The sequence below is a fragment of the Aquila chrysaetos genome, chromosome 7 (genome assembly GCF_900496995.4).
Source record: "Aquila chrysaetos chrysaetos chromosome 7, bAquChr1.4, whole genome shotgun sequence".
Classification (NCBI taxonomy): Eukaryota; Metazoa; Chordata; class Aves; order Accipitriformes; family Accipitridae; genus Aquila; species Aquila chrysaetos.
In genome coordinates, this window is record NC_044010.1 from 30,802,049 (window position 1) to 30,827,193 (window position 25,145).

The window sequence follows — 25,145 nt, forward strand, 5'->3', positions numbered from 1 at the left end:
GGATGTTTGGTCCCGTCCCCGTCCCCGTCCCCGTCCCCGTCCCGTCCCGCCCCCCCAACAGCTGTTCCCGGCGCTGTCATTGTTGCATTTTATTATGGATTTGACAAAAGTCCCTCCTCCCCCCCCCGCGCCCCCCCGCCGGGCTCCCCGCGCGGCGGCCGGCCGTCGCCCCCCCGCCCGCCCGCCCCATCGAGCCGGACCGGCCCCGGTGACATCAGCCGCCCCCCCCGGCCGCCCCCCCCCCCCCGCCGCCTCCGCCGATTGGCGCAGCCCCCCTCCCGCCCGGTGACATCGTTCCTCCCCGGCGCGGCTATAAAGCCGCCGCCGCCGCCGCCGCAAGGTGCGCGCTGCTGCCGTGCTCGCCCGTCACGGCGCGCCGCTCCCCACGGCCGCCCCGCGCACGGTAAGCGCCCCCCGCGCCCGCGCCCCCCGGCGCGGCACCCCCCGCGCCCCCGGCCCGGCGGAGAGGCGCGGAGGGAGGGGACGGACGGGACGGGACGGAACGGGAGGGGACGGGACGGGAGGGGAGGGGAGGGGCCCCCCCAGGGCGCCCCGCGGGCGGCGGCGAGGGGAGGGCGGGCAGCTCGGCCTGCCCCGCCGGGGGCGTCGCTCCCCGGCCCCGCGGAAAGGCGGCGGAGCGGGCTCGCCGACGTGGCGGGCGGGCGGGCGGGCGGCGGAGGCACGCCAAGTTTCCGCGGGCGCTGACCCGGGGCCGCCTGCGGGCTCTCTCCCCTCCCCGCAGGCAGCCCGCTGCGCGCCGCCGTCCCGCCCGCCGGGCCATGGACTCGGACGCCAGCCTGGTCTCCAGCCGCCCGTCCTCCCCGGAGCCCGATGACCTCTTCCTCACGGCCAGGAATAAAGGCAGCGGCGGGGGCTTCACGGGCGGCACCGTGTCCAGCTCCACGCAGAGCGACTCCCCGCCGGAGCTGAGCGCCGAGCTGCGCAGCGCCATGAGCGCTGCGGGGGTGGTGGTGGTGGACAAGCTGGGCTTCAAGTCCTCGTCGTCGTCCTCCTCCTCGTCCTCCTCCTCCTCCTCCAAGAAGGACAAGAAGCAGATGACGGAGCCGGAGCTGCAGCAGCTGCGGCTGAAGATCAACAGCCGGGAGCGCAAGCGGATGCACGACCTGAACATCGCCATGGACGGGCTGCGGGAGGTGATGCCCTACGCCCACGGCCCGTCGGTGCGCAAGCTCTCCAAGATCGCCACGCTCCTCCTGGCGCGCAACTACATCCTCATGCTCACCAACTCCCTGGAGGAGATGAAGCGCCTGGTCAGCGAGATCTACGGCGGGCACCACGCCGGCTTCCACCCCGCCGCCTGCCCCGGCGGCATGGGCGCCCACTCCGCCCCGCTGCCCGGCCACCCGGGCCACCCCGCCTCGCACCCCGTCCACCACCCCATCCTGCCCCCCGCCGCCGTCTCCAGCGCCTCCCTGCCCGGCTCCGGCCTCTCGGCCGTCAGCTCCATCCGGCCCCCCCACGGGCTCCTCAAGTCGCCCTCGGCCGCCGCCGCCGCCCCGCTGGGCAGCGGCTTCCAGCACTGGGGGGGGATGCCCTGCCCCTGCAGCATGTGCCAGGTGTCGGCCCCGCCGCACCATCACGTCTCCGGCATGGGCACCGCCAGCCTCCCCAGATTAGCCACCGACACCAAATGAGCCCCTCGGCGGGGCCGCTCCGCCGCGCCCCGCGCCGCCCCGCCACCTCCAGGACCTACGGACGCGCCCCCGCGGCGGCAGCGGGTCCCCCTCCGCCCCGCTCCCGGGGCCGCCGGAGGGGCGGCGGGATGGGACGGAGCCCGGCCCGGGCTCTGCCCTGCTCCCCCAGCGGCGGGGGAAACCGCCCCGACGCGAGCGAGCGCCCGCGCATCCTCTTTATTTTTAATTTTACGTTGTTGTCGGTAACTTCGCTAGGAGGGGGAGGTAGTCCTAGGCTCGTCGCGAATGGAGGAACCAAAACTGCAGAGGGGTTTTTGCTCGTTTGCTCGTTTGTTTGTTGTTTGTTCTCCCTCCGCCCCTCCCGGTTTCGTTGCTACACGTAAGAGCCTTAGGAGCCGTTTCTGGGTCACATCCCGCCCCGGAAAGCCCAGCCCCGGAGCACCCGGCCGCCGCTCCGGGGACTCCCGGCACTGGCGGGGAGCAGCGGGGCTCCGGGTGGAAGTGGAGCCGGGAAAGTCGGTTTAGTCCCCCCTTCCCCCGCCCGCCGTTTTTTCCGGTTTTCTTTCTGGTTCGGGATTTGTAAATATACCGTTCAACGATAACGACGCAAGTCCGCTCTGCCTGAGCTTTCCGTCCGTGCACTTGTACTGTGTAAGCCTCATGAGTGAATAAGGGGTCGGTTTGCCTTGATTTCGTTGGTTTGGGTTCTTGGGGTTTGTTGGGGTTTTGTTTTTTGAAGCGTATAACACGTTGGGTTTTTTTCGTTCCTGCCACCTTTAACAAAGTTTGAACTCTTTAATGCTCTTTCTGTGTAGGAACTTTCACACTGTCCGTGTTGCAATACTGAGAACTTGGGCTTGTTTCTGAAATAACAACTTTTCTTATCGCTGCCCCTTGCAGAGATTTTATCATCTGTTTATTTTTGTAAAAAAAAAAAAAGAAAAAAAGAAAAAAGTTGCTAAATAATATTTATTACTTGTTTGGTTGCAAAAAAAAAAAAAGTGATCCACTGTTGAGATTTTAAATAAAAAAAAAAAAGCAGCATTTTAAATAAATGGCGTTTTCCTCTTCCTTGCTGTTCAGAGACGAGCGGGGAGCCGGAGGCAGGTGCTGGTAGCGGCGCCGGTGCGGGACCGCGGCGGGACGGCCGGCGGGTTACCGGCCGCAAAGCGGGGAAGGGAGGGGAACATTTTAGGCGCATCCGTGCCTTTTCCCTAAGTTTTCGGTTAGTTTGCTGCGCCGGCTAATCGAAACCGTTTGGGGGTTGGGTTGTTTTGGGTTTTTTTATTCCTCGTTTGTTTCTCGCAGAATAAGGGCTGCAAGGAAAGAAACGACTGTTACTGGGTTCGTAATGTGAAAATTTTTGTCTACCGAATCAAGCGCTTGGCAAGACCTAAATATTAATTCGGGGAAAGGAAACATTAAACTTGGCGGTACGGTGTTCGCTCACTGCAATCTCTTCTGCGCACTTGACCTTCAACCAAAAACCACCCAAACGAAAATCCACGGAAAGGAAAATTATTTGGGGACAGTCCTTTTTTTTTTTTTTCTCCTCTTCCCCCCCCCCCCCCCCCCCCCCCCCCCGAAGATGCTAGTATCTCTCACTCGTGTGTATTTTAGCAGTTCTGTACTCAGGTATTTGGGCAGGAAATATTTCGCCCTCTCGCAGACCCCAAGGAAAGGGCTCTCTTCACGCACGCAGGGTGCGGGCGTGGAGCAGCCTGTGGCTTCCCCTCTTCGTGTAAGAAGAACAGGAACAACACAAGCGAATCCCTATTCTTGAGGAAAACGAGGTCGGCAGCCCCCGGCGGCGGCGGGACGGGCAGCGGGGCTCCCCGGGCGCGGTTCCCACGGTCCCGCCGCCGCCCGTCCCGGGGGGGCCGCTCCCGCCCGGCACCGCGCCCCGAGCTGCGGGTGGGCAGGGAGACCGCAAAACCCGCGTCCTTGCCTAAGCAAATCCTTACACATCTCTCTCTCTAGACCGAGAAATGGCTAGGCAGCTATTTAACATAACTAGCTAGCCACATACGCATAAATACAAAATAGCATATATAATGTATATATTATAACAGGCCATGGAGGAGTTTTGGGCGCACAGACACCCGCGAGGGAATGAGAGCGAGTCTGGGCGCAGGGGGACTTTTTTTTTTTTTTCTTTTTTTTTTTTTTACCGTGTAAAGCGAAGCGGTTCCCAGGCGGCTGGGACGGGCTGGGGGTCCCCGCGGGGTGTGAGCCGGTCCTGGCCCGACAGCCCCTCCGGGTTCCTTCCTTTCTGGGTTTGCTCCTTCCTTCTGCAGCTCGCCCCATGCCAACCCTTTCAGGGAAGGGAAACGGGGCTCGGAAAGGAGTGCCCCCCACCCCAGCATCCCCCCAGTGATGATGAGAAATAGCCCCCCTCCTCCAGAGACACCCAGCCCAATGTCCCCCGGCCCCTGGAGAGAAGCTCCCCTTCCCAGCACCCTCAGTACCGCTTTTGGCAAACAAACCCCGTTTAACGCCGGGGACCAACGCCGAGCATCCCGCCGACTGCCCCGGTGGCCTTCTGCAGCAGGAGGGCCGGCCCTGACCCTGGTGGCCAGGAGGGCTCTGGAGGTGGCCCCTCTCTTTAAGGCCTCCTTAGGGTACTAGCTCTGTGTCGGTCTGTGGCTTTGAAGGCGATCCGTGCGGTACCAGACCCTCCGCTTCTGCCTTCCAAACAGGGGGCTGACAGCCAGGTGTGTGCCAGCGGCTTGGGACGGTCCCCCCGACGGGAGCCCTCCTGCCAGGCTCCGCTGCAAGCCAAAGGCCGGGCTGGGCCGGAGAAGGGGCAGAGACCACCCCAGACGCCGCCGGAGTGCAGAGGCAAAGGCTGCTCCTCCGCCGAGCCCGCGGCGGCCCCTGGGACGCTGAGCCCCGCCGCGCCGGGGCGAGGATGGGGAGCTGCCGTCAGACCAGCCCCGCTTAGGATGTAGCCCCCCCCGGTTTTGCCCCTGGAGCCCCGCTACCGGTGCCCGCACCTCTTCCCCCGGCCCAGCCCTGCCGTTGCCGTCTGCGCCCCCCCCCATCTGTAGGGAGGCCGCAATAAGCAGAGCAGCTTTCCCAATTAGCAGGGCTCCGGCGAGGGAGTGCTGCTGCGGAAGAAGGGCAGGAGCAGGTGAGAATTAGAGGGAGCATCATTAGGAGCTGTTCTTTGTCTCTATTAAAGGCAATAATTAGCACCCCGACAGATGCAAAAGTCGGCAGTGGCCAGAAGCTGGTAAATCCTGCTCGTCTGCCTCCCCGACCGCGCTCTCCCACCCAGAGGGCCTTTCCCGTCGCTAACAGGTGGCCCCGGGGAGCCCCGACGGGCAGCACCGCCCCGGGGGCGGGCGGGTTGGGGGTGTGGGGGACCCGACTCTTCTGCGGGGGCATTTCTGCCCCACCGGGCCCCGCGGTGGCAAAAGCAGGGAGGGCAGCCCGGCCCCCTCCGGACTCCCCTGCCCGTCCGCTGCCGGTCAGACTAGGGCTGCCTCCGCCCCGGCGGCGGAGGTAGCCCCGGGGTTGGCGTCAGCCCCTCGGCCGGGCCGCCAGCTGTGCTCCCCCGGCTCCCCTCCTCCTGGGCTACCTGCAAACGAAATTAGCCGCCCTGCCGGGCCCCCAGCCCCCTCCCGCCTGCCTTGTTCCCCATATGCTCCCCTGCACGAACGAGTGCCCCGCAGGGCTCCCCTGATTGCATCGCCTGCAGCTGAAGCCGCGGCTCCGGCCAGATAGGGTTACGGGGGGGCGGGGGGAGCCCATATGCTCAGCGCACACCGGCGGGGCTGCCGGGGGTCACCTGCGCCTCCAGCCGGGCCAGGAGGCCCGGGGACCCCCACTGCTCCCGCAGGCGGCCCCTAGCCCCTCCGGCAGCCCCCTCGAGCCGGAGTGGCCACCCTAATTCTCAGCTCCCCGCCCCGCTGATCCCCGTTCCTCCAAATTAAACTTTGTTTTCCATGCAAGCCGGGTAGACCCCCTCCCTTCCGGCTCCTCCTGCTTTTTTAGGCTGTCTCAGGTCTACCGTGACTTGTCCCGACAGGAGGAGGGAGTCCCCGCCCACATAACCTGGCCCAGACGGCTCCCTCCGATGGCCCCGCTCACACCCTTGGCCTTTCCCTTTCCCCTTCCCCAGCCTCCTCCCCACTTTCCCCTTCTCTTTCCCTCCTTCCCCACTTCCCCTTTCCCCCCTTCCCCACCTCACCGACCCTCCCAGGCACAGCACGGAAAGCAGAGAGAGGGGCTGCCAGAAGTCAGCAGCACATTTTAGACAGAAACCGCAGTGCTTCAGAGAGGCCCAGGGGAAGGGAAAGGTTGGCCGTGTCAGGGCACTCGAGCAGCTCCTCCACCTTTACCCCCCTGATGTTCTTGTCTCATTTCAACAGGGGATTTTTTTCAGCCTCTGCCTGGCAAATCTTAAGCCAAGTAGCCCAAAATCTGCTCCAAAACCCTGACCGAGGCATGCTACTCCCTCTAGGCCCACGGCTCCTGTGAAGCACGTGTGCCTCTTCTGCAGGGACGTACCAGCGCACTGGCTCTGCTCGCTGCCGATTTAGTCCTGTGGGATGGGATCTGTCAGAGCCCCCTGCGTGGGGCTGTAGGCTGCCTTCCTTTTCCTTTGAATTAATGTTTGGAGCGAGTATCCAAATCCCCTTCAACAGCTTTCCAAATATCAGTCTTTCATGGAAAAACACAGGGTTTTTTTATCTACAGACCTCTCCTCAGTAATACAAACTAGGGCCTGCTCCGAGCAGGGGCCACTGGCAGGGTGAGGTACATAAGCACAGGTTACGTGCGTTTAGTTATATGTATAAGCTGGAGACAGAAAAAAATCCTAAATTTGTCTCTTTGAAAGCCTCATCATACTGATATTCTGGGGCCAAATTCCCCCTGGACATGACTGCAATCTCCCCGCGTCAGAGTCAGGGTGCTGGACATGACACGTGATAACTGGGGCATCGTTTCAGAGACAAGAGCTAGGGCTATGGCACAGCCCTGGATGTTGTTTCCCTTGTTGGACATCAGGGCTTGTTTTCACACTTCCATAGGTGAAAGACTGCTGTCCCATGTACCCTGACAACCTGCAAACTGTCTGAGCCATCCCCCAGAGGATGGCCCACAGGACACTGGTGGGACGGGAGCCAAACAGCCTCTGATGATGCCACTAGGCCAGCAGCTCTTGCTTGGTGTTGCAAGATGGTGCTTGCAACACAGCTCTGATTTCTCAGAGTAGTGTTTCCATCTCTGCGTGGGATGGGGACCTCCAGGCCCCTCAGATTATTTCTGAATGCTCAGGCCTTTTTGAACGTGCAGCTGAGGGCCAGATTTTCCGAAGAGTTACCAGCATCTCTGCAAATGTTCAGCACCCACAACCCAGCCCTGTGCTTCTGAAAACCTGGTTGCCCAAATAGGCATTGAGATGTGAAGGGAGGTTTGCCAAAAGCCTGACTCCAGCCACGAGAGTTGGCCCTTTCCAAACTTTCAGCCCAGGTGGGTGCGGGTTAAAAACAAGTCTTGGGCACACTGCAGGCTGCCAACCCTCTGGGGACCGCAGGGTCAGCGAAACTGAATTTTCCACTACAGGCATTTAATAATAGTTAAATATTTCTACTAAAAATTGTTGAGGGGAGGCAGTAATTATAACGACAGCAACAAGGCCGTGAGACCGTACCAGCTCTGCCTCCTCAAAAACGCATGAAGTACTCGCTGGTTCAGCCTTCGAAATTGCAAGCATGCTCCCCTCTCCATGCTGCTTCTGAAGGCGAGGGGTTTTGTGTTGCTTTCAGTGGCAACGCAGCTGGACCTGAAAGTTGTTTGCAAGCTCAAGACCACAGCCTGTTCACCACACACACACACACACATGCCTGAATAGCCCCGGGAGTGCTCAAACCTCTCAGGAGTTACAAACGGCCCAGGGTCGAGATCCTCCAAAAGCGCGGTGCTTACCCCAAGGCTTTTACCCTAAAAGATGGATGTAAATGCAAAAGAGTGTTCCCCTTTTTCATTCATCCCCATTCTTGGGATTAGCTTTAGAAGTTTTGTTCTGCCATTTATCTTCACTTGTTGGAGATGTCTTGACAAACTCCTGAGAATTAATTTCCCATCAGCTTTTTGCCTCCTCTTCTTGAACTGGCAGGTCAGATCTCACCATATGCATTAGAAGAGGTTATCTGGATGGGCCACCCTGCTCCATTGTCCCTTCTTATGCCTGTCCCTGTCCCAGCAGGAAACCAGTGTCATGCACATGGAGAGAGCACTGAGGGAATCAGACTCCTCTTCCGAGCAGCCCTCCACTCCCTGCCTGTCATCAATCATCGCATCCCGCTGCCAAAACCAATACAATTGGATCAGGCCCAATACACGGGGTGTTTCCTGCAAGTCAGAAGTGTGCCTTTTAGTTTAATATATTCCCAATGTTGATCCTATTAGCAGGAAAAATCAATCAATCACTGTCAGCAAACATCACCAGCCTACAGATTGATCACAGTGTCAGGATTGTTGGAGGATTCTGCAGATGCAGAAGGCATTTGTTAAATGCTATTTTCAGAAAGACATATACATATATGTATGACACACATTTATACATGTCTTTGTCTGCTCAAAAAAAGAAAAAAAACACACAGTTCCTTTTTTTTGTGGTTTTTGGTTTTGTTTTTTTTTTTACAAAAGCAGCCACGGTGCTAGTCACTTTTATAAGAAAAATCCTTTTGAGTAGGAAATTGGCAGAGTTTCGGGAGGGGGGGGGAGCTTGTTTTGTTCCTCCTGAGGGAGTCAAGCAGGGTTTGGCTTGTTGTGCCTAAGGGAAAGGAGTCGGGAGATACATGTACCATAGGGGTAGAGAAGGCTACAGGCTCTTTCCAAAGAGCAGAGCTGAGGCAGCAAAAGCTGTCAGTGAGCTCTGTGGGAGAGATAACCCACCATGGTGCGAATTCAGCCATCCCCCTCCAGTGCTCAGCCTTCATTTGGGGCCGTGCTCAATAGCCCACCAAGCTTCTCTCTCCACATCCTCTGCTCCTTTCCCCCAGTAGCAATAATTCAACTCTTTAATGCTGCTCAAGCGACATAGAAAGATTTCCACCGTGACAGGCAGCGCAGGGAGCCGAGCGCACCAGGACCGCAGGAACCTGTTCCCCATCCCAAACCCATTCCCCATCCCAAACCCAGAAAAGCTCAGCGATCCCGAGAGACAGGCAGAAGCCTGCATTTTCCCTTGCCAGCCCCAGCTTCTCAGCGACAGTGGAAAGCGGGTGAGCTCCCGTCTCTCGGCGGTGCTGCAAGCGGCAGGGTGCACCCAGCACAAAAGGCACACAAAGAGCGGGGTGAGGGAGCCTTGCCCGGGTGTAGTGTCCCAGAAGGGATGAGGAAATCTTTTTCTTAGTCAGAACGCCAGCCACGGTGGGCAAAAAATGTAGGGGGGGAGAGGGAAATGAGCTGCAATGAGAAAAAAAAATTGAAGGGCTCTTGCAATACCAGATGTCAGAGGGGAGGCTGCGTAACTATGGCCCCTTCCCCTGTGCTCACTGGGATACTTTTTTGGGACTGGTTTTCCCATGGGGGCTGTGTCTCTGCCAGGGCCTGGGCAGAGGTGCTGTGAGGAGGGATTTGCCCCCTTGGGACCTCCTGTCTGCTCCTCACTTTCCAGGATGGCCAGTTCAAGCCACCTGAGGCTGAGATTGCATGAGCCTTAAGCCAGCATCCCCTGAAAGCCAGCCCCTGTTTAAATGCCTGAAGATGGCTCGGGGAATCACCAGTCGCCTATAAAATATCCTGGGTATAGTACAAGGCAACGTGCTCTGCATTAAGCTGATATGTGCACTGCAGGGACAGCCTGGTGTGAACTGGGGACCATACAGTGGGCAGCTCCAACCCACGGCTCGGCAGCACGCGCTGGCAGCAGCAGCAGCCCCCCCCAGCTTGTTCATCTTTTTCAGGGACGGTTTAACCAGAGCTGGGTTAAAGAATGGAAGAAGCCTCCCGGGGACCGACTTTTTCCTGGCTCTTGGTTATGCTGAAGGTAGAGATGGAAGTGATTGGATTTCCCCAATCATGTCTGTCACATGTCACTGGCGTGCCAGGAATGGCTTAGTGCCACCTAACCAAGGCCTGGGGGAGGTCTGCGGGAATCACCCCAAACCACACAGCCCTCTCCACCTGCAGACTTTGCCCACGCAAGTGTTGCGCAATTTAATTATTCCCATGTAGAAAAAGTACCAAAATGCCTTAATGAGAATGGAGTGCTCTGGTGGGAAGAGGAACGGGCTGCAATGCCCCAGGCAGCTTTTACGCTGCTTGAAGTGTTTTGTAGTGATGGGGCAGGGAGGAAGGAAGCATCACCCATCTGAGATGCTCACAGGAAAAGCTGTATGCAGATCAGGACTTACCTCTGGTCCAGGTGCTACTCCTGTCATACAGACCTTGGCATTTGGCATGCCCGAACCAGAAGTGGGAGATAACCCCTGAAGCCATCCAGCCTCAGGGTGACTGTCCTTGCCCACAAAAATGCAAAAAGCTAGTGAAGAGGAGGGGAGATGGGAGAAAGGGAGACACAAATCCATGGCATACGTGTCCTGCAGAAGGGAGAAGCCCCTCCTGAGGTGGGGTTCTGAAGAGTGGGCTTTGCTTGAGACAACACAATGAACACACGATTAAGATTTCATTTCTTCTTTCAGGTCTATTGGGGAAAAATGCTCGGTAGCTTCGTTAACAAATGTGTCCCTAATCCTAACCACACAAACCCATCCTTTTGAAAAAAACAAAATTATATTAGCAGAAATCCACCCAGTCTTACAGAGTCTGTTAGTAAATGAACTTTTAATGTATTGAAAACATATTCATTATAATGTATAAAGAGGCAATTTTCATTTTGTTTGTGTTCTTAAGAGTGTGACAGCGTCTTGTTTGTGACTGCCCCTGGGTATAAGCTATCATTGTGTAACTTAATTAGATATTCTACATGCTAGTGTGAGGGACATATGTCTATTCACTGTAACAAACATCAAGAGTCTGCCACATGCTTTCATGTTTCTGCTACGTTGAAATAAAGGCAGAGCAAGTGCAAGCTCTCCCAAGGACCTGTGGCCCCAAACAGCTTGAACACAACCCGCCAGCATTCACCGATTGGTTACAGTTTATTAACAGCCCATAAACTTCTCATCTGCTCCTGGGCACTCGTTAGGGTTGTCACCTGCAACTGCCAAGAGCAGCACAATCGCTTTGCAGACGTGAATCGGGGTTTCTCAGACACCGCCTTTGCTCGCCTTCTCCTTCCCGGCTCCAGCAACACTTTATAAGGGGCATGAGCTTGGTTGAACGTGACCCAAAATTAAAAAGAAAAAGCCCGCTGGTGGAAGCTCAGGCGAGGAGTAGCTGAAGAGCGGCAACTGCGCTGCCTCGTCCTTTCAGCTCACGAACCTGCGGTGAGACACCAATGTGCTCAGGTTTCCAAATCCCAGCCTGAGGACCATCGGTAAGCTGGCATCGCCTTTTACACATGCTTGGTCCCCACCTCTTGCCTACATTTTCCCTCATCAGAAAAGCCAAAGCATAAATTTGGCAAAATTAAGGGTTTTAAGAAGATGAGAATATCTGACATTGAGTCACATCAATTAGTCCAGGATCTCTGACCGGAGGCAGCGATGGAGATTCAGAGACCAGGGCATGAGGACAGAGCATGGAGAGAACGGTATTTCCCCATATACTGTCTGAACATCTGGACATCTGCAGATACCATTAAATACTTCAGGAAAAATAGTCTTTGCCTTCACTGTGTAGTCCACACAGACAGCACAGCCACACCAAAACACGCAAGTAACACATCCAATTTCGCTACGAGCCTGCAAAAATCCAGCCCTACATTCCCCTTCAAGCATCTCAGCAGCTTCATCTTCTATGGCACTGTATGTTGGGTGCTTCACCTGAAAGCAGACCGTGCCAAACCTTTCTGATCACATCTTCACATCAGACCAGACTGAGAACCTTACCAACTGGGAGGTGGGTGGGGAGGGATATCAGCCCCCTCATCATGCCAGGTAACCAAGCACGGGCGTCTGGCTGGGGAAATTGGGTAGGATAATTGGTGGGAATTCATGACCTGCTCACCTGGCAGCAGTGACTCATACTTGGATACAGCACCTTAGAGCAGGTAGAAACAAACCCAAGGTGTGCATTTTTACCAGCAATTTTTCAGCGCTGTTGCAGTGCACCTTATTAGTGCAGTATGTGGCTGCCCTTTGCTCTCACGGACGGAGCGGGTGCCCCATGGCAGCTGGGCATCTCTGCCCACCCCATGGGCACAGCCGAGCCACGCGAGAGCTGCTGTGGGCCATCTAAGGGAAAGTTTGCAGCCTAGTTGCTGGCAGCAGCTTGCATTCTTGTTGTCCCAGCAGTGCTGGGCAATGAAAGAGGGAGAAAACCCTGCTAGCAGTGACCGTCCTGGAAACACCACACTTTACAGATGCTTTCCAAGGTGGATGTTGTTCAACCGAGTTTGTGGCAGGACTTCTAGTTTTATTATTAAAATAATACTTCTGTATTACTTTAAAGCAGAGAAAAGCTACAGCGCTTTGAATGTCTTTTGTGAAGCATAGATCTACACACACACACATGATCTTTCCAAAGTAGGGGGTGCAGCAACCCCAAAGTCCAGAGGAGCTCTGTAAGGCCCTGGGTGTGGACCCATATTTCACAGAAACCATGGACACTTCTGCACTGGGAGGAGTACCGCTCCAGTGCCTGGAGGGCAGGTGGGTTTTGTCACCGGGACTTCACTTCTAGTGTCCCCCCTTTTGCCTCTGGTCAGTGGCACAGCCAGAAGGACGAGGGCAAGGAATTACCTGGTGTCCTCAGCCCAGCCAAAACTTTTTCTCATCTTCCTCCAGCACATATTTTCAGCAGCGACCTCGAAGCTGGGGTATTGCTGGAGGCCGTGGCAAAGGAAGGGTCCAGCCAACATCCCAGCTTCAAGGTTACTGGTGAAAATCAACCCTTACTCTCCCTGCCAGCGTCTGCTCTCTGGGCATGGTCATGGGCCACGTGAGGTGAAGAAGATGCTATGGATCAGGTAGCTCTGGGAAGCTGAGCATGCAAGGAACCAAGTGAAGGTTTTGATGCTGATAATTTTAATGCCATTTTAGTACTTTTAAATTAGGAGTAGCTGAAAAGACTAGATTAGAAAAAGTGCAAGCAAATAGCTGCTCTTGGGTGCTGCATGTGTCAGTGTGCAAAGGCAGCAGAGGAAAAGTCAGACGCTTTTTATTTGTATTTTTTTCCCTGCTCACATGCACACACACGCGCATCCAGAATGCCTAATACTCCAGACACCTCTAACGAGAGGCCAAAACATGCTTCTTCCAGGTTTGCTCTTTAAGGAAACAAAACTGTTCTGTTTATCCTCACAAAGGCTCGTGCAAGGCGGGCCAGAATGCGAGCTAATCCCCACCGCCTCCCGTCCCGGGACCGTCCGGCCCGGCCCTGGCTGAACATCCCCCCCAGAGCAACAGGGAGGGAATTCATCTTTATGGGAACGGTCTCAGCCTGACATGAGCAGGGCTGCTAATTACGGGCCCCGCACTGCTCTGTATGCAGGGGGAGGTTTCGGTGGTGCGCCCTGCCATGCTGTCCCGGCTATTGTTCGCCGTGCACATCAACCATCTGGAAAGAGCGAGCTGCGAGAGCAGCCTGCTCGCTTCAGCAAGCTCCCGCGCACTTCCTGCGATAGAGGATCCACCCGCAGCCAAGGAGAAGGCGGCGGCCACGCTGCCGCTCCCACACACGAGGACGAGGATGGCTCTTTCACACCGTGCCACCAAGGAGCCCCTCCGGCAGCCGAGTCTGCCCCGGGCGACTCTCGCCCCAGCATTAGCATACAACATCTGTCACGGCTGAGCCCCAGCGCCGTACGGTGGAGGGCTCAGCACCGTCCCGCGATGCCGTTGACACACACGTGTGGCTCTCTGCAGGTCTTGTGCCGCTGCGCTTCCTGCCAATGCCACCGCAGTTCTGTGCTGTGCCGGGAGTACGCATGCCTCCTCTCCCCTCACGTATATCTACTTGCTATACACCCCACCAAAGGCATAAAATGATTTTAAAAATTCAGAGTAATTTTTATTTCATTTTTTGAGATGATTACTTGAATATAGTTGTAAGCGAGATCTGTTTTGCATAGCTTTACTTGCAAAGAAATAAATCAGACTTGCTGGTTGTACTGATGCCTCTGCTTGCTTTCTTCAAAGGCTTTTTTGGCAGTATGTTTGGCAAAGGCAGGTTTGTCTAGGCCAGGACGGAGAAGCAACTTTTCCATCACACCAGCATCTCTCGTATCCAAACGTACCCTGGCCTCACTGTGAGGACACCGCATCTCTGTGAGCATTAACAGGTTGGCTAATAGAAAGAGAGGGACGGAAATTATAAAAAGGAAACTACTACAGTGTCATTTGCAGCAACATGAGGCAGATTGTTCCCACTATCTGGTGTGTTTACTTTTCCGGTTCTGGCAAATCTCCTTCACCAAACAGGCACAGGAACAATTTTATTGACTGTTTCCCAAGGCAAAAGCTGTGGTGCCTTCTCCACGTTATTCCTCCAGTGGGATTCTCAAAGGGGCTTCACTTCCCCACACCACTGAATGACCACATATGGGACAGGTGTATAGGGGAATTGGGGCACCTTTCCACTCAGCATGCAAAACCGAAGCAACTTAGATAGATAGCTAAATCCTATTGAACAAAGTGCCTCAAGGACCTAAGGTTCTTCATTATGCTGACTTGCAGGCACTGTCTATACCAGGAAGCTCACACAAAATCAGTCAGAGCTGTGACGAGCAGCACCGTAGTTATCGCATACCGGTCTGCCATGTGAATTCCTTACACCACACCGACTTCCCATTGTAGATAAGCCTTTAGGTCCCACACACTTGTCTTGCTCTCCACTGTGGCTGCCTAAACCACTTACACCTCTGATCCCTGGTGAAGTGATGCCTGTGCAGTGCTGCAGATCTGGGCCCAAAGCTGCCTGCTCAAGCAACTCCCTCTGGCACGTGGTCCCCTCTGCAAATCCTGAAATAAAAAACGCAGTCAAGACCTACCACTGAAAAGATTGTTTTGCCTGCAGTAACAGGAATCCCAGCATGGCCAGCAGTGTAGGACAGATTAGGACCACAAGCCATGCAGCACAAAAAGTGGAGTTTCAGCTCCCCTGTTCCCCAAGCATTTAGTCCACACTGGGCTGGAGCTGGGGGAGTGGTGGTCAGTCCTTGTGCTTGCTGGCAGTGAAGGTCCAGCTCATGGCTTCTCCCAAGTTTAAGCAAAACTGAATTTTGCTGAGGCAAGAAAAAGGTACAGCTCTGTCCCAGGAGGAGGGCAGGAGTGGGGAGTGGGGCTGGGAGCTGGAGCAGCAGTGGGAAGATGGGATCCAGCGAGAAGACTCACAGTATTGACCCACGGAGCCAGAGGTAGTTAAATCGTATTTTTTGAACTTCTTAGCTTGCTGCCAAAGACAAACAGACAAACGAAGAAGATGTTTTTACCCTAATTTAGGAGTAGCCAGGCACTTAACTCCTTACCACGTGCAACTTGTGTTTCAGTTTAGCAGGTTCTTCTGTGTACTGCTGAATCTGTAGGGCAGGCTGGGATTTTCAAAGGCGCCTAAGGGAGCCAAAGACCCAGCCTCTGTTTAACTGCAGTGGGATCTGAGTGTCTAATTCTCTTCAGGTTACTCTGAAAATCCCATCTCTAGTACCTATGTGTGCAGTGGCCTTGTGCACTGGCTGTCACGCTACGCAAAGATGAAAAGAGTTGACATCTTAGCTTTGCATCCTCTGGTCTCAGGACCGGACCCTGGGCCCCCCCATTCCCTTTTGGCATCTGGGATCGCCCTGTTTCCTTTCTCAGAGGACTGGGGGGTTTTGCTTCCTATGAACAACAAGTGGACATGGAAATCGCCCGCGCTACAAGGAGGTTGTGCCAGCAGAAAGCAGACCAGGTGAAGGGGGGAACAGTACCCCTCTGTGCTCTCCATAAAGGGGGTGAGCCGCTTTGTCCCCCGCCGCCTCCTGTTTTCGCAGGTGCTCTAGGAACTTGGCTGCAGGACGCCGGCCCACCACATCTATTACCTTTTGGATGCCTATAATTAATCATTCATCCCTTTCTGGGCAGGGAGAATGGGAGTTTTGCCTGGCACGGCCCCGGCCCTGGCTGCCTCCCTGCCAGCCCATTCGGCCAGTTTGTTCCCTTTCAGCCCCGCTCTTCCTGCCGCTTTCTGCCCCCTCAATGGGGAAGGAGCGAAACCGGATGGCTGGCTTCAGCGTGGGGAAATGACTTCAGAGCCACCTTTGTTTCTCCCCTCGTTTCTTTGCCCGCACTTGGCCGTGTGTCGTTATGAAAGGGCTCGTTTGAAGCCGTCTGGGACATCCAATAAACGGCACGGCTTCAGCCAGAAACGCTCGCATCTTTTCGGGCCGAGGGAGAGGCTGAGCCAAGCTGCCAACTTTCTGCAGCACAACTGACCATGACATCGGGCATTGTGTTCGAAATTAGCCACAGGCTTCCAAGCAAATTGTCCTTTTGGATTGTATCGGTGTAAGACCTCTATAGTGTTTGGCTTCGGCTGCTGACTCCAGAAAGCCTCCAAGAATATTTCTTGCTCTCGTGAGGAAAGCCAAGGCTTTGAAATGGATTTTATACACTAGCATGTGTGATTTCACAGCTTGCTGGCATGACTTTATTTTGTGAAAGACTAGATATTATTTTGCACCCATCTTCTATCATGTAATGTGAGCATTTGATTGCTTATTTCAAGCTGTTTTACAAAGAAAAAAACCTCTAACTTTATTTTTTCCTCTTTTATTTTCAGTGAGTTAAAACTGTGAGTAATTATACATTTTGTATTAAGATGTTTTGGGTTAACAGAGTACAGCCAACTGCTACAAGGTGATATATTTGTACTTCTATTATTCTTGTGTATTTTTTACTAAAACATCCCAAGGAGCTACTGATGTCTGCAGCAAAATATAAATATTCACTCAACAGAATTATTTGCAACTGGGATTTGAATTTGCTTTTCGAGTGACCGCATTTTAACAGAAAAAGTAACTGTGTTTGAATTAGAAATTACTTTCAAGCCATCCTTTGCACAGTTACTGTGCTCATCTGCCTGCATTTTGAAAATGGATTATTAATACGAAAACAAGAGAAAAGCCAAGAATTTGCCACAGCTACCACATACATCACCCTCTTTACTAAGCCCACAGAGTGTGTTAGCTCAGGTACATGCTTGTCCTGGTGACATGCTAAATTCCGACCTTTTCCCCCACACAGCTTAAGAGGAAGGCTTGAAATTATGTATTACATTGTGTGTGTGTGTGCAATACCCACAGACGTGCGGGTGCCACATCCCCCACGGTGGTCCCAGCGTGGCAAGAGAGGACCCAGATCCCCTCCAGCAGCAGCTGTGTTCCTCCCCTGTATGCCTGCAGCGGCACCCCAAAGGCAGTGGGACCCCTCGGCAGGTCTCCCTGATGGCAGGACCTGCCAGGGAGGGAGCAGGGCAGCCAGGCTGTATCACAGCTTTATGAGCATCCAGAAAATGCCAGGCAAGAGCTGACTTATAAATAGGAGGCAGCCGGTATCGTTTCCTCCCCTGGGTGTCATTCTCCCCTCTCCCCGCAACACTAATTTGCCTGTTTCTTTCCTATTTTTTCTGCTTCTGCCTTCTGTCTAGTAGGGTGGCCAATTCGGTCACCCACCACAAATGCCTTTTTTTGCTGTAATCAAGAAGGTGACTTGAACACAATGGGTAAGGCCAGCCCTGGCCCAGGTTTGCCAAGTCTGTGCCGACAGAAGAGGCTGTGTGCCATGCCTATAAGCGTGCCAGGAGCTAGCCTGCAAGTGTGAGAGTCTGAGAGGAGACCCCTGCTTTCTTTTTGAAGGTTTTTCTTTCTTTCATTCATTCTTTCTTTTCCTCTTGGGGATCTGGGAAATGCAAGGAAGGGGGAGGGATGGTAGCGACCAGGATTGAACTCTTGCAACAATAACTCAAACCTGTTGGATTTTAATGCACTTTTTTCCAGGGATGAATGATACCCTTCTAGAAGAAAAAAAAAAAAACCAAACCCCTGTGATGGAGCAGAAGCCTAAGCAGTAATCTTTCAGCTTTGAGCCTGGTGCATTATATTGAGCAGTGTGTGTGCTCCTGTAATTCCCTTGAAGAAGGAGAAGGCAAAATCCTGTGTGCATGCCCAGAGCTCCTCTCCCACAGCAGGAGACAGCCCTCCTTGCCTGGGACCCTCAGGGTGCTGCTGCCAGAGAAGTGGTTGTGAACAGGGTGTGAAACAGAGAAAGAGGAAAAGAGGATGAGGAAAGTCCTGTAAGCTGAGTCCTCACCCCCTCTCTGACTTCACTTGGTACAAAGAGGAAAAGGATCCCCTTTCACCACGGGTCCTGCTACCACTTCCTCTGGCCAGGGAATCCTGAAGGGAAGAGTTGGTTCCCTACAAGGTCCTCACCCACCCCAATGCCCTTCTTCTCCTGTCAAAGGGAAGTTTGCCCATATGATGGACAGTTTGTTCAGAAAAAGAGCATCTGTGGGAACTTCAGTCCCAGCACCTTCTTGGAGAGATTCTCCTTGTGTTTTCTACCATCTGCAGGATGCTTATTAATTTTTTCCTCTGCGCTAAACTTCTGCACAGGTTTTGGTGAGGAGCCCCAGGAGAACGTGGAGTATGTTACTGTTTTCAAAACGAGTGCTTAACACTGGAAGCAAAATTCTGTGGAGCGCGAGGCGTGCCCTCCCTCTGCCTACTCGCAGTGGGAGTGAAGTTTCTGTTCGTGGGTCTTGCCACTTCAACCATCAGTAAAACATTAGCACTAGGCAAAAAGACAGAAAGTGCTTCTGAGGGAGGAGCCTCCAGCTGACCATTTGTCAGAGCACGAGGGATTTTTGGAAGTGGGGAAGGGATGCTGAAGGGTGCCCCGCACAGTCTCTCGCCCATGTGTTTTCCAGGATTCATTAGGAGCTCTTTGCCCAGCCCCAGCAGCAACACGTTTGCTTCTCAGAAGGATCGTGTACGTTATGAGCCCCAGCCACTGCTGGACGTGGAATGACCGTTTGTTCAAACCCTCAGACAGAAGGATGTAGAGGAGTCCTTCGAAACCCGCCTGTGTGCATCTCTCGCTGAAAAACCTTGCCTACAACATGCCCGGGCCTCGTTTCACTTGGGCACGGTGCTTGCGAGCAACCACGGGCTCCCGCCGTCCGTACACAGGTACCCTCGGCCCGGCTTTGCCTCCTCCCTTCCCCGGCCCGCGGCCCGCGCCCTGGCTGCTGCGCCTTCTGCGCCGTCGGGCGGCGAAAGAAGGGGAGCCCTGACCGCACCGCGGCCCCGCGGCCTGCTGAGCCGCCCTCCCACGGGCACGGCAGCCCCTTGCCTAAGACATTCAACGGGGAACCCCCTGCTCCCGCTTTTTGCCGGTATTGCTGCAGAACCCGTCTGCCACCGACGGTCCCCTCCTGTCAGACACACGCCCCTAGGGAAACGAGAACACCGTTCGCTCCGTCCTCCCCTCCCCACGGCGCAGGCACCGGCGGCAGGGCACAGAGGAAAGCAAAGGCCGGCCGGGGCCCGGCGGGCCTCGAAAGCCACCGGCGAGGCGGCGGGAGCAGGCGGCGGGAGCGAGGGAGGGGAGGGAGGGAGGGAGGGAGGTGGGCGCCCCCCTCCGCGCCGCGCCCGCCGCGCGCCGCAGCCAATGGGCGCCCGCTCCCCGCCGCGCCCGCCTTCCCATTGGCCAGCGCCGGCGCCGAGCGGGCGCGCCGGGTTTAAAGGGCCCGCGGCGCCGCCGCCCTCTCCCCGCAGCCGCGGCCGGCGGCTCCGCGCCCCGCGCTCCGGAGCGGAGCGGAACGGAACGGAGCGGGGCCGGGCCGCCGCGAAAAGCCGCTTCCCTGGTGATCCGTGGGTGCCTCGCCGTTCGCCGCCTGGTTGTAACTCCCGTCAACGGGAATCGGACAGTCACGGCAGAAAAACCCACCCCACCGCTGTTCATACATCCCGCCCTTCTTTTGTCAGTGACCGGAGCGGCAGTCTTAACTCTGTAATACTTAATAATTACGAAATAAATATTAATAATCTGTCAGTGCTAGAGGTGCAAAGCCTTGTTTTTGTCAGCTTGCGGGCATCCCATAATCAGCTTTCGTACCTGGCAGACAAAGCGTGCGGGTAACAAGGCTGTGACCTGCCAGAGGCGGGTGGCAGGGGGAGCGGGCTGGCGCTCGCCGTTTGAATCCGCGAGGCTCAATAAAGGTAGTACCGGAGCCCTGGGGAGAAAGGACACATCCTCCGAGAACAGCTTGCAGACCAAATAAATCAGCACGTCGTCCCTGCTGCTGGCGCGGCCAGCATTTATGAAAAAGAAACGGTGACTTTGTCCGACGCAGTGAATGAAACTTCGAGGCTAGTCCAGATGGTTATTGAGCGACTTGGGTGGTGGCAGGATCCAAGATGCAGGTTGGGCGGCTCAAACCACTCCAGGGAAAGCTTGCCAAGCATTCACTGCCTGCCTGGGCGTGCTTGCCGGCACCATTGGTATGGGCAGGACAACACCAGGCACTCGGAAAGCTCCACGTGCTTTCAGAGTTGTGCAGACATTACAGTACTTCTAGGAATAAAAAGTCTTTGGAGTTGATCTGGAGGCTTTTGCTGCAATAGGAGTGAAAGGCTCCAGGAACACAGCCTCTGAACGTAAAATGAAAGGCAGCTCTTCAAAGCCCAACTTACCAGAAGCCTGTTTCTTGCCATCATGCTCCTGCTCAGATCATCTCGCAGCCATTTCCGCATCAACAGGCACCATTTGTTGCACTTCTCACTTCTCTGCTTTTGCGAGGAAATTGTGAACGCTTTTTATTATGAAAACTTTACAAACATTTATTAGTAAGAATAGCAGCAAGATGAAATTTTTGCATACTTTGTATGCAGGGATTTCAAAGTCCGTTTATAGCTGGTATAATTTTTTTTCTGTATTGCTACAAATGAGGCAGTGGGTAAGAAGCAGTGCTTAAAGGAGACATCTGAAATGGCTTAGGCCAGGGATTGCCATCAGTCCCCCATTTCATGCTAAGAACAAATCCAAAGCAGCTGCTGGGCAGCCTGGGAGAAGTTCAAAAATCTAAATTAGTCTTTAAACACAGAGGGGATAAATATGGTTAATTTTTAATTTATTTGGGACTCTGTTGCTCCCAATTTTGCTGCTGGGTACATGCTTCATTGTAACTCCCTTAGTTTGATCAGAACTAAAAGCACATAGAGGAACTTTTTATGGCTGTTTTTGAAAAAAACCTCTACATTGATTTTCTGTGGGTGTCTCCCAAATTACCAGCACCCACACTGCTTCGTGATGACATTTAACCCAAGTAATTTGTAATGGAAAAAGAAAAAACAACTTGAAACTTAAGCCAGCCTTCCCAAGGCTAGCTCTAACCCTCTGTCTGATCCAAAGTAGTGTAAATAAGTCTAAAGCTGTGGCACAGTTCAGAGAAAATGCCAATAAAGTTATATAATTACCTGGATGGATGGATAACTTAATAAGACATTATTGATTTATTAAACAGCATTCAACATTTGGGGGCTGTGGGAGTTCTGAAGGCTTCATTGCAATACAAATCACTTCTTAGGCAAAACTAGCAGGTTTCTTTCCTGTTCCTTTAATTAGAGCATTAATCTCATTCCCTACCAGTTTTCTTTAGAGTGGCCCTTGGAAACCACCAGGACAAAATCCTTTACTCTCGTGGAGTCAGATTCCTGCTTTAAGAGCAGAGTCTCCAGCCCCCATGTAGCCATTTCCTTGCCTATGGCAAGATTACAGTGTACAGCAGGACACGATCATTTTATAAAGTAAATAAAGTGACTTTTGTCAAAGCCAGTGTGAGGCAACCTAGCAATGTAAATTAATTAGTAGAAATGCCTCACAGGAGTCACGTAACTACTTGCAAAAGAGGCGGCTGAAACAGGATAAAAATAAGAAGCATCTGTGCAATGGTTTAGAGATGCTGATTTGGAGGGGACTATTGAAAATCACTGGGAATGTTCGCTCTGAATAAATCATTCAACGCCAGAGCATATGTGTGCTCCTGGTTGTGGAAATACAGTACGTAGCTGGCTCTAAACTTCAGGAAGCGTAGGAGATTCTGGGAGACGATGGCAGAAATACAAGCCACAACTTTTGGAGCTGCATCTACATTTTAAAAAAAAGACCCTCTTCTGTTTGTGCTTCATGTAGACAAAAATTTATGGCCCTCTGGGTCACACTGGCTTTGTCCTTTCTAGAAGTGGCTCATAAATCACAATGATTTTGTTCTGATCAATTGACACCAGTCTCACTGTAGCCACCATGAACAAACAACAAAAAGGGAGGAAAAATGTACGTGAAGCAAATAAAGCATTTGATTCTGAACTGAAGGTCTGTAAGTAAAGAGAAAAGGAGGAAAGAAATTAAAAGATGAGGCTCACATTATCTTCTACTCCTCAAGATTTTTAGACTTATGGAAGATTACAAAACACTTACTTTGAGCTACATGATTTTTTATGCTAGCATTTATTGGTATTTTTTTACAGCATTTCCATTAGGAACTGATTATAAAGAGATCATAAATTAGCACGAGCAGATTTTTAACCTTAGATAATGCTCAAAGCCTAGTGGATTTGTGCAATAGCCTCTGACTTCTGGTTATCTGGGGCTCAGAGTGGTGTTTTTCAAGTGACTTGAATGTTAATATTATAAAAATCTTCTTCTCTTTTCTTTCAATGGTTTTACAATAAATTCCAAAATATTGCCCTAGGTCAGGTCCTTGGGACAATTTCTGCAGAAAGCTCCATGGAGCTTTCTGGTGGAATATCTTCTGCACCTACATCTTCTTTTGTGTTGGTCCTGGTGAGGGCAACCATAAAAGCTTTCACTTGCCACAGAGAAAGAGAAGGTCTGAGGCAAACCTAAGTACAGCAGAGAATTGATTGCACAGTTTCAGCCAGGACTCTGAGAGCTCTGCTGTCTACAGAAGAAAATGCACCTGCATAGAGGAATCGTCCCGAACTCGTGACAAGCGGGGCTGTCACTTGCAGACTTTGTGCTGAAGCAGAAGACAATCTTTCTGACATCCTGAGCTTGGGCCATTGTAAAAACATAAGGCAAGACCTTGTGCTTGGCACAGTAGGTTCAGAGAAGCCAGTTGAGAGAGCAGAAGACAGATAAGATGGATTTGCAGAAGATGTGCTGCAGCCTTTGGCATCAGCCACCATCAGCTGATGGCTTCCCAGTCTGAGGTATCGCACACTCCTGTGGACCAGCCCCAAGTACTGAAGGCTGGATCTGGCATCTGCCAGGTTAGGAAACTATCTGGTAGCTAGCCCATCATAAAAAGCCTGCCTTGAATGTAGGTTAGGAAAGGTACGTGTGAGGAGACCAGGGAGGGTCCCCAAATCCAGCTGTGAATGCACATAGGGCAATTTCACTGGAGTGGCAAAATTTTCTGTTTGGTTTGGTTTACCCATCACTATGCTCACATTCAGTGATAGCATTTTCCCTTCATCCATGAAGGAGCTTACTGAGGTTTGAGGATGTCTCAACTGTGGCAAGGTGACCATGTACCATGTAGAAGAGGCAGGGCTGTGTGCCACCTGAATATGGTTGCTACTTGACTCCGTTGTGACTGACAAAGCCATATTTGGTGCTTGTGGATGCTTTTATATGGCCAGAGAGAAAATTAATCCTTATGGGACAGGGAACTGGATTTGTTTAGCCTGGAGAAAGAAAGCCTGAGGAGAAACTAATAGCACTCTCCTGCTGCTTACCTGGAAGCTACAGAAGAGATGGAGGCAGACTCGTCTCAGGGGCATGCAGCAAAAGGACAAGAAGCAGTGGACCAAAATCAGCAAAACCCTGATCACCCTGATATAACTTCAAAGTTAGCCCTGCTTAGAGCAAGATGTCGGACCACAGACCTCCCAAGGTCCCATCGCACCTCAATTTTTTATGATCCTGTGACTACAAATGACAATCTGCAGCCACACCCTGTAAACCCATGTTGGTTGGCAGCTAACCTCTGCTGTGATGCATGATGGATTTTAGCCTTTCCATAGCTGTGAGCTTTAAAAAAAAAAAAAGTCATTGCTATTAAATTTCAGATGTTCTCACTGTCCACATGGCTCAAATCAGTACTTCAAAAACTTTGTATGACAGCTTAAGATCTAGTTTAATACAGTCAATGCCATGAAAACCAGAGTGAAGAAATGCCGTACACCACTGCAGCACTTTGAAATATTAATAACTTATGACAGTCACTCACCTAATAACATGTAGTTGCAGTCCCTGCTCAGCAGCTATGGAAGGTATTATAACACCGCTAGTGGTGGAAATAAATAAGACCCTGTTTATATGTGGTTTTCACTGTATCAGCCTATTTCTTCTGTGATGGAAAAGCCTAGGGATATGTTTAAATGCAGGCTTTTGGTAAAGGAAAGGAAACCCAAACTGCTGGCATTTGTTCCTGGGGAGTTTGAAGGTCTCTTTCAATTGGTCTCCCTGCAGGAATCTACACTGAGGTTTTTTTCTAGAGTTTTGGCAAAATAATGACAGTCTGAGGGTCCTTAGGCATAACTCAGTAATTATAAATTAGGGCCATCTTCTGGGAAGGTAAAAAAAAAAGAAAAGAGAACTCCCCAAAAAACAGCTCTCTGAATTGAATATACTTGGAAAAAAATTTGACATGGGCTTCCAGATTCAAGCAAACTAAAGACATCTTCCAGATACTTGATCTTTTTTCCAAAGAAATTTCCCGACTGACATATGTAAGATCAATGAAACAATACCACGGTAATAATACAATTGATCCTGCTGCAGTAATGAAATTGTAAGTAGAAAGACAGCAGGCAGAAGACCTCAGACTTTCACTTGAAACAAAATATTCAGCCTTATTTAGCCTGTTGGCGTTTTTTTATGTCAGGTTTTTGAGTGGAAAAGTAGCCCCACTTGTCAATCAGCTAACTTGCAGCACTAATAGATTCTGGTGTTTAGGGGGTCAGCGCAGAATTTAATTTAACAACTTACAATACGCCCACATGCCCAGAAAATGTGGACAGCTTGATAGGGTTCACTGAGCCAAAGAAGTAAGACCAAAACAGTGCATTAATGTATAGGGGAAGAATAGTTGCAATCAGTTCCCTTGTGAATTGGACAGAGAACTTGGAGATGAAGCAATTATCAGCCATCGGGGATTAATAGTAAAGTGTGAATGCCAAGCTGTATATGTTAGGGGCAGAATATGTTGCCTATAGAAAACAACAAAGAGCGTTTCTTACTATTAAGTGAGATTAAACGTAATGGCCTGATTTAATCACAAAAGCAGAATTAAATTCAGATGGCAACTTCAAAGTGGACACATGCACAGAGCCTACTGCATACATTTACATATAGCTGGCATAGCTTGGCTTGCATCACAATGGAAGAAAGTTTCTTTGGCCAC

General features: G+C 52.6%; 1 protein-coding gene across 1 annotated transcript; it reads left to right on the forward strand.

The window, feature by feature from the left end:
* The first annotated feature begins 339 nt into the window (after positions 1 to 339).
* Positions 340 to 2,544, forward strand: OLIG2 (oligodendrocyte transcription factor 2). Its single transcript, XM_030021054.2, has 2 exons — positions 340 to 403; positions 743 to 2,544. The coding sequence occupies exon 2, from the start codon at positions 780 to 782 to the stop codon at positions 1,653 to 1,655; it is 876 nt and encodes a 291-aa protein (XP_029876914.1). The 5' UTR covers positions 340 to 403; positions 743 to 779; the 3' UTR covers positions 1,656 to 2,544.
* Positions 2,545 to 25,145: the final 22,601 nt, after the last annotated feature.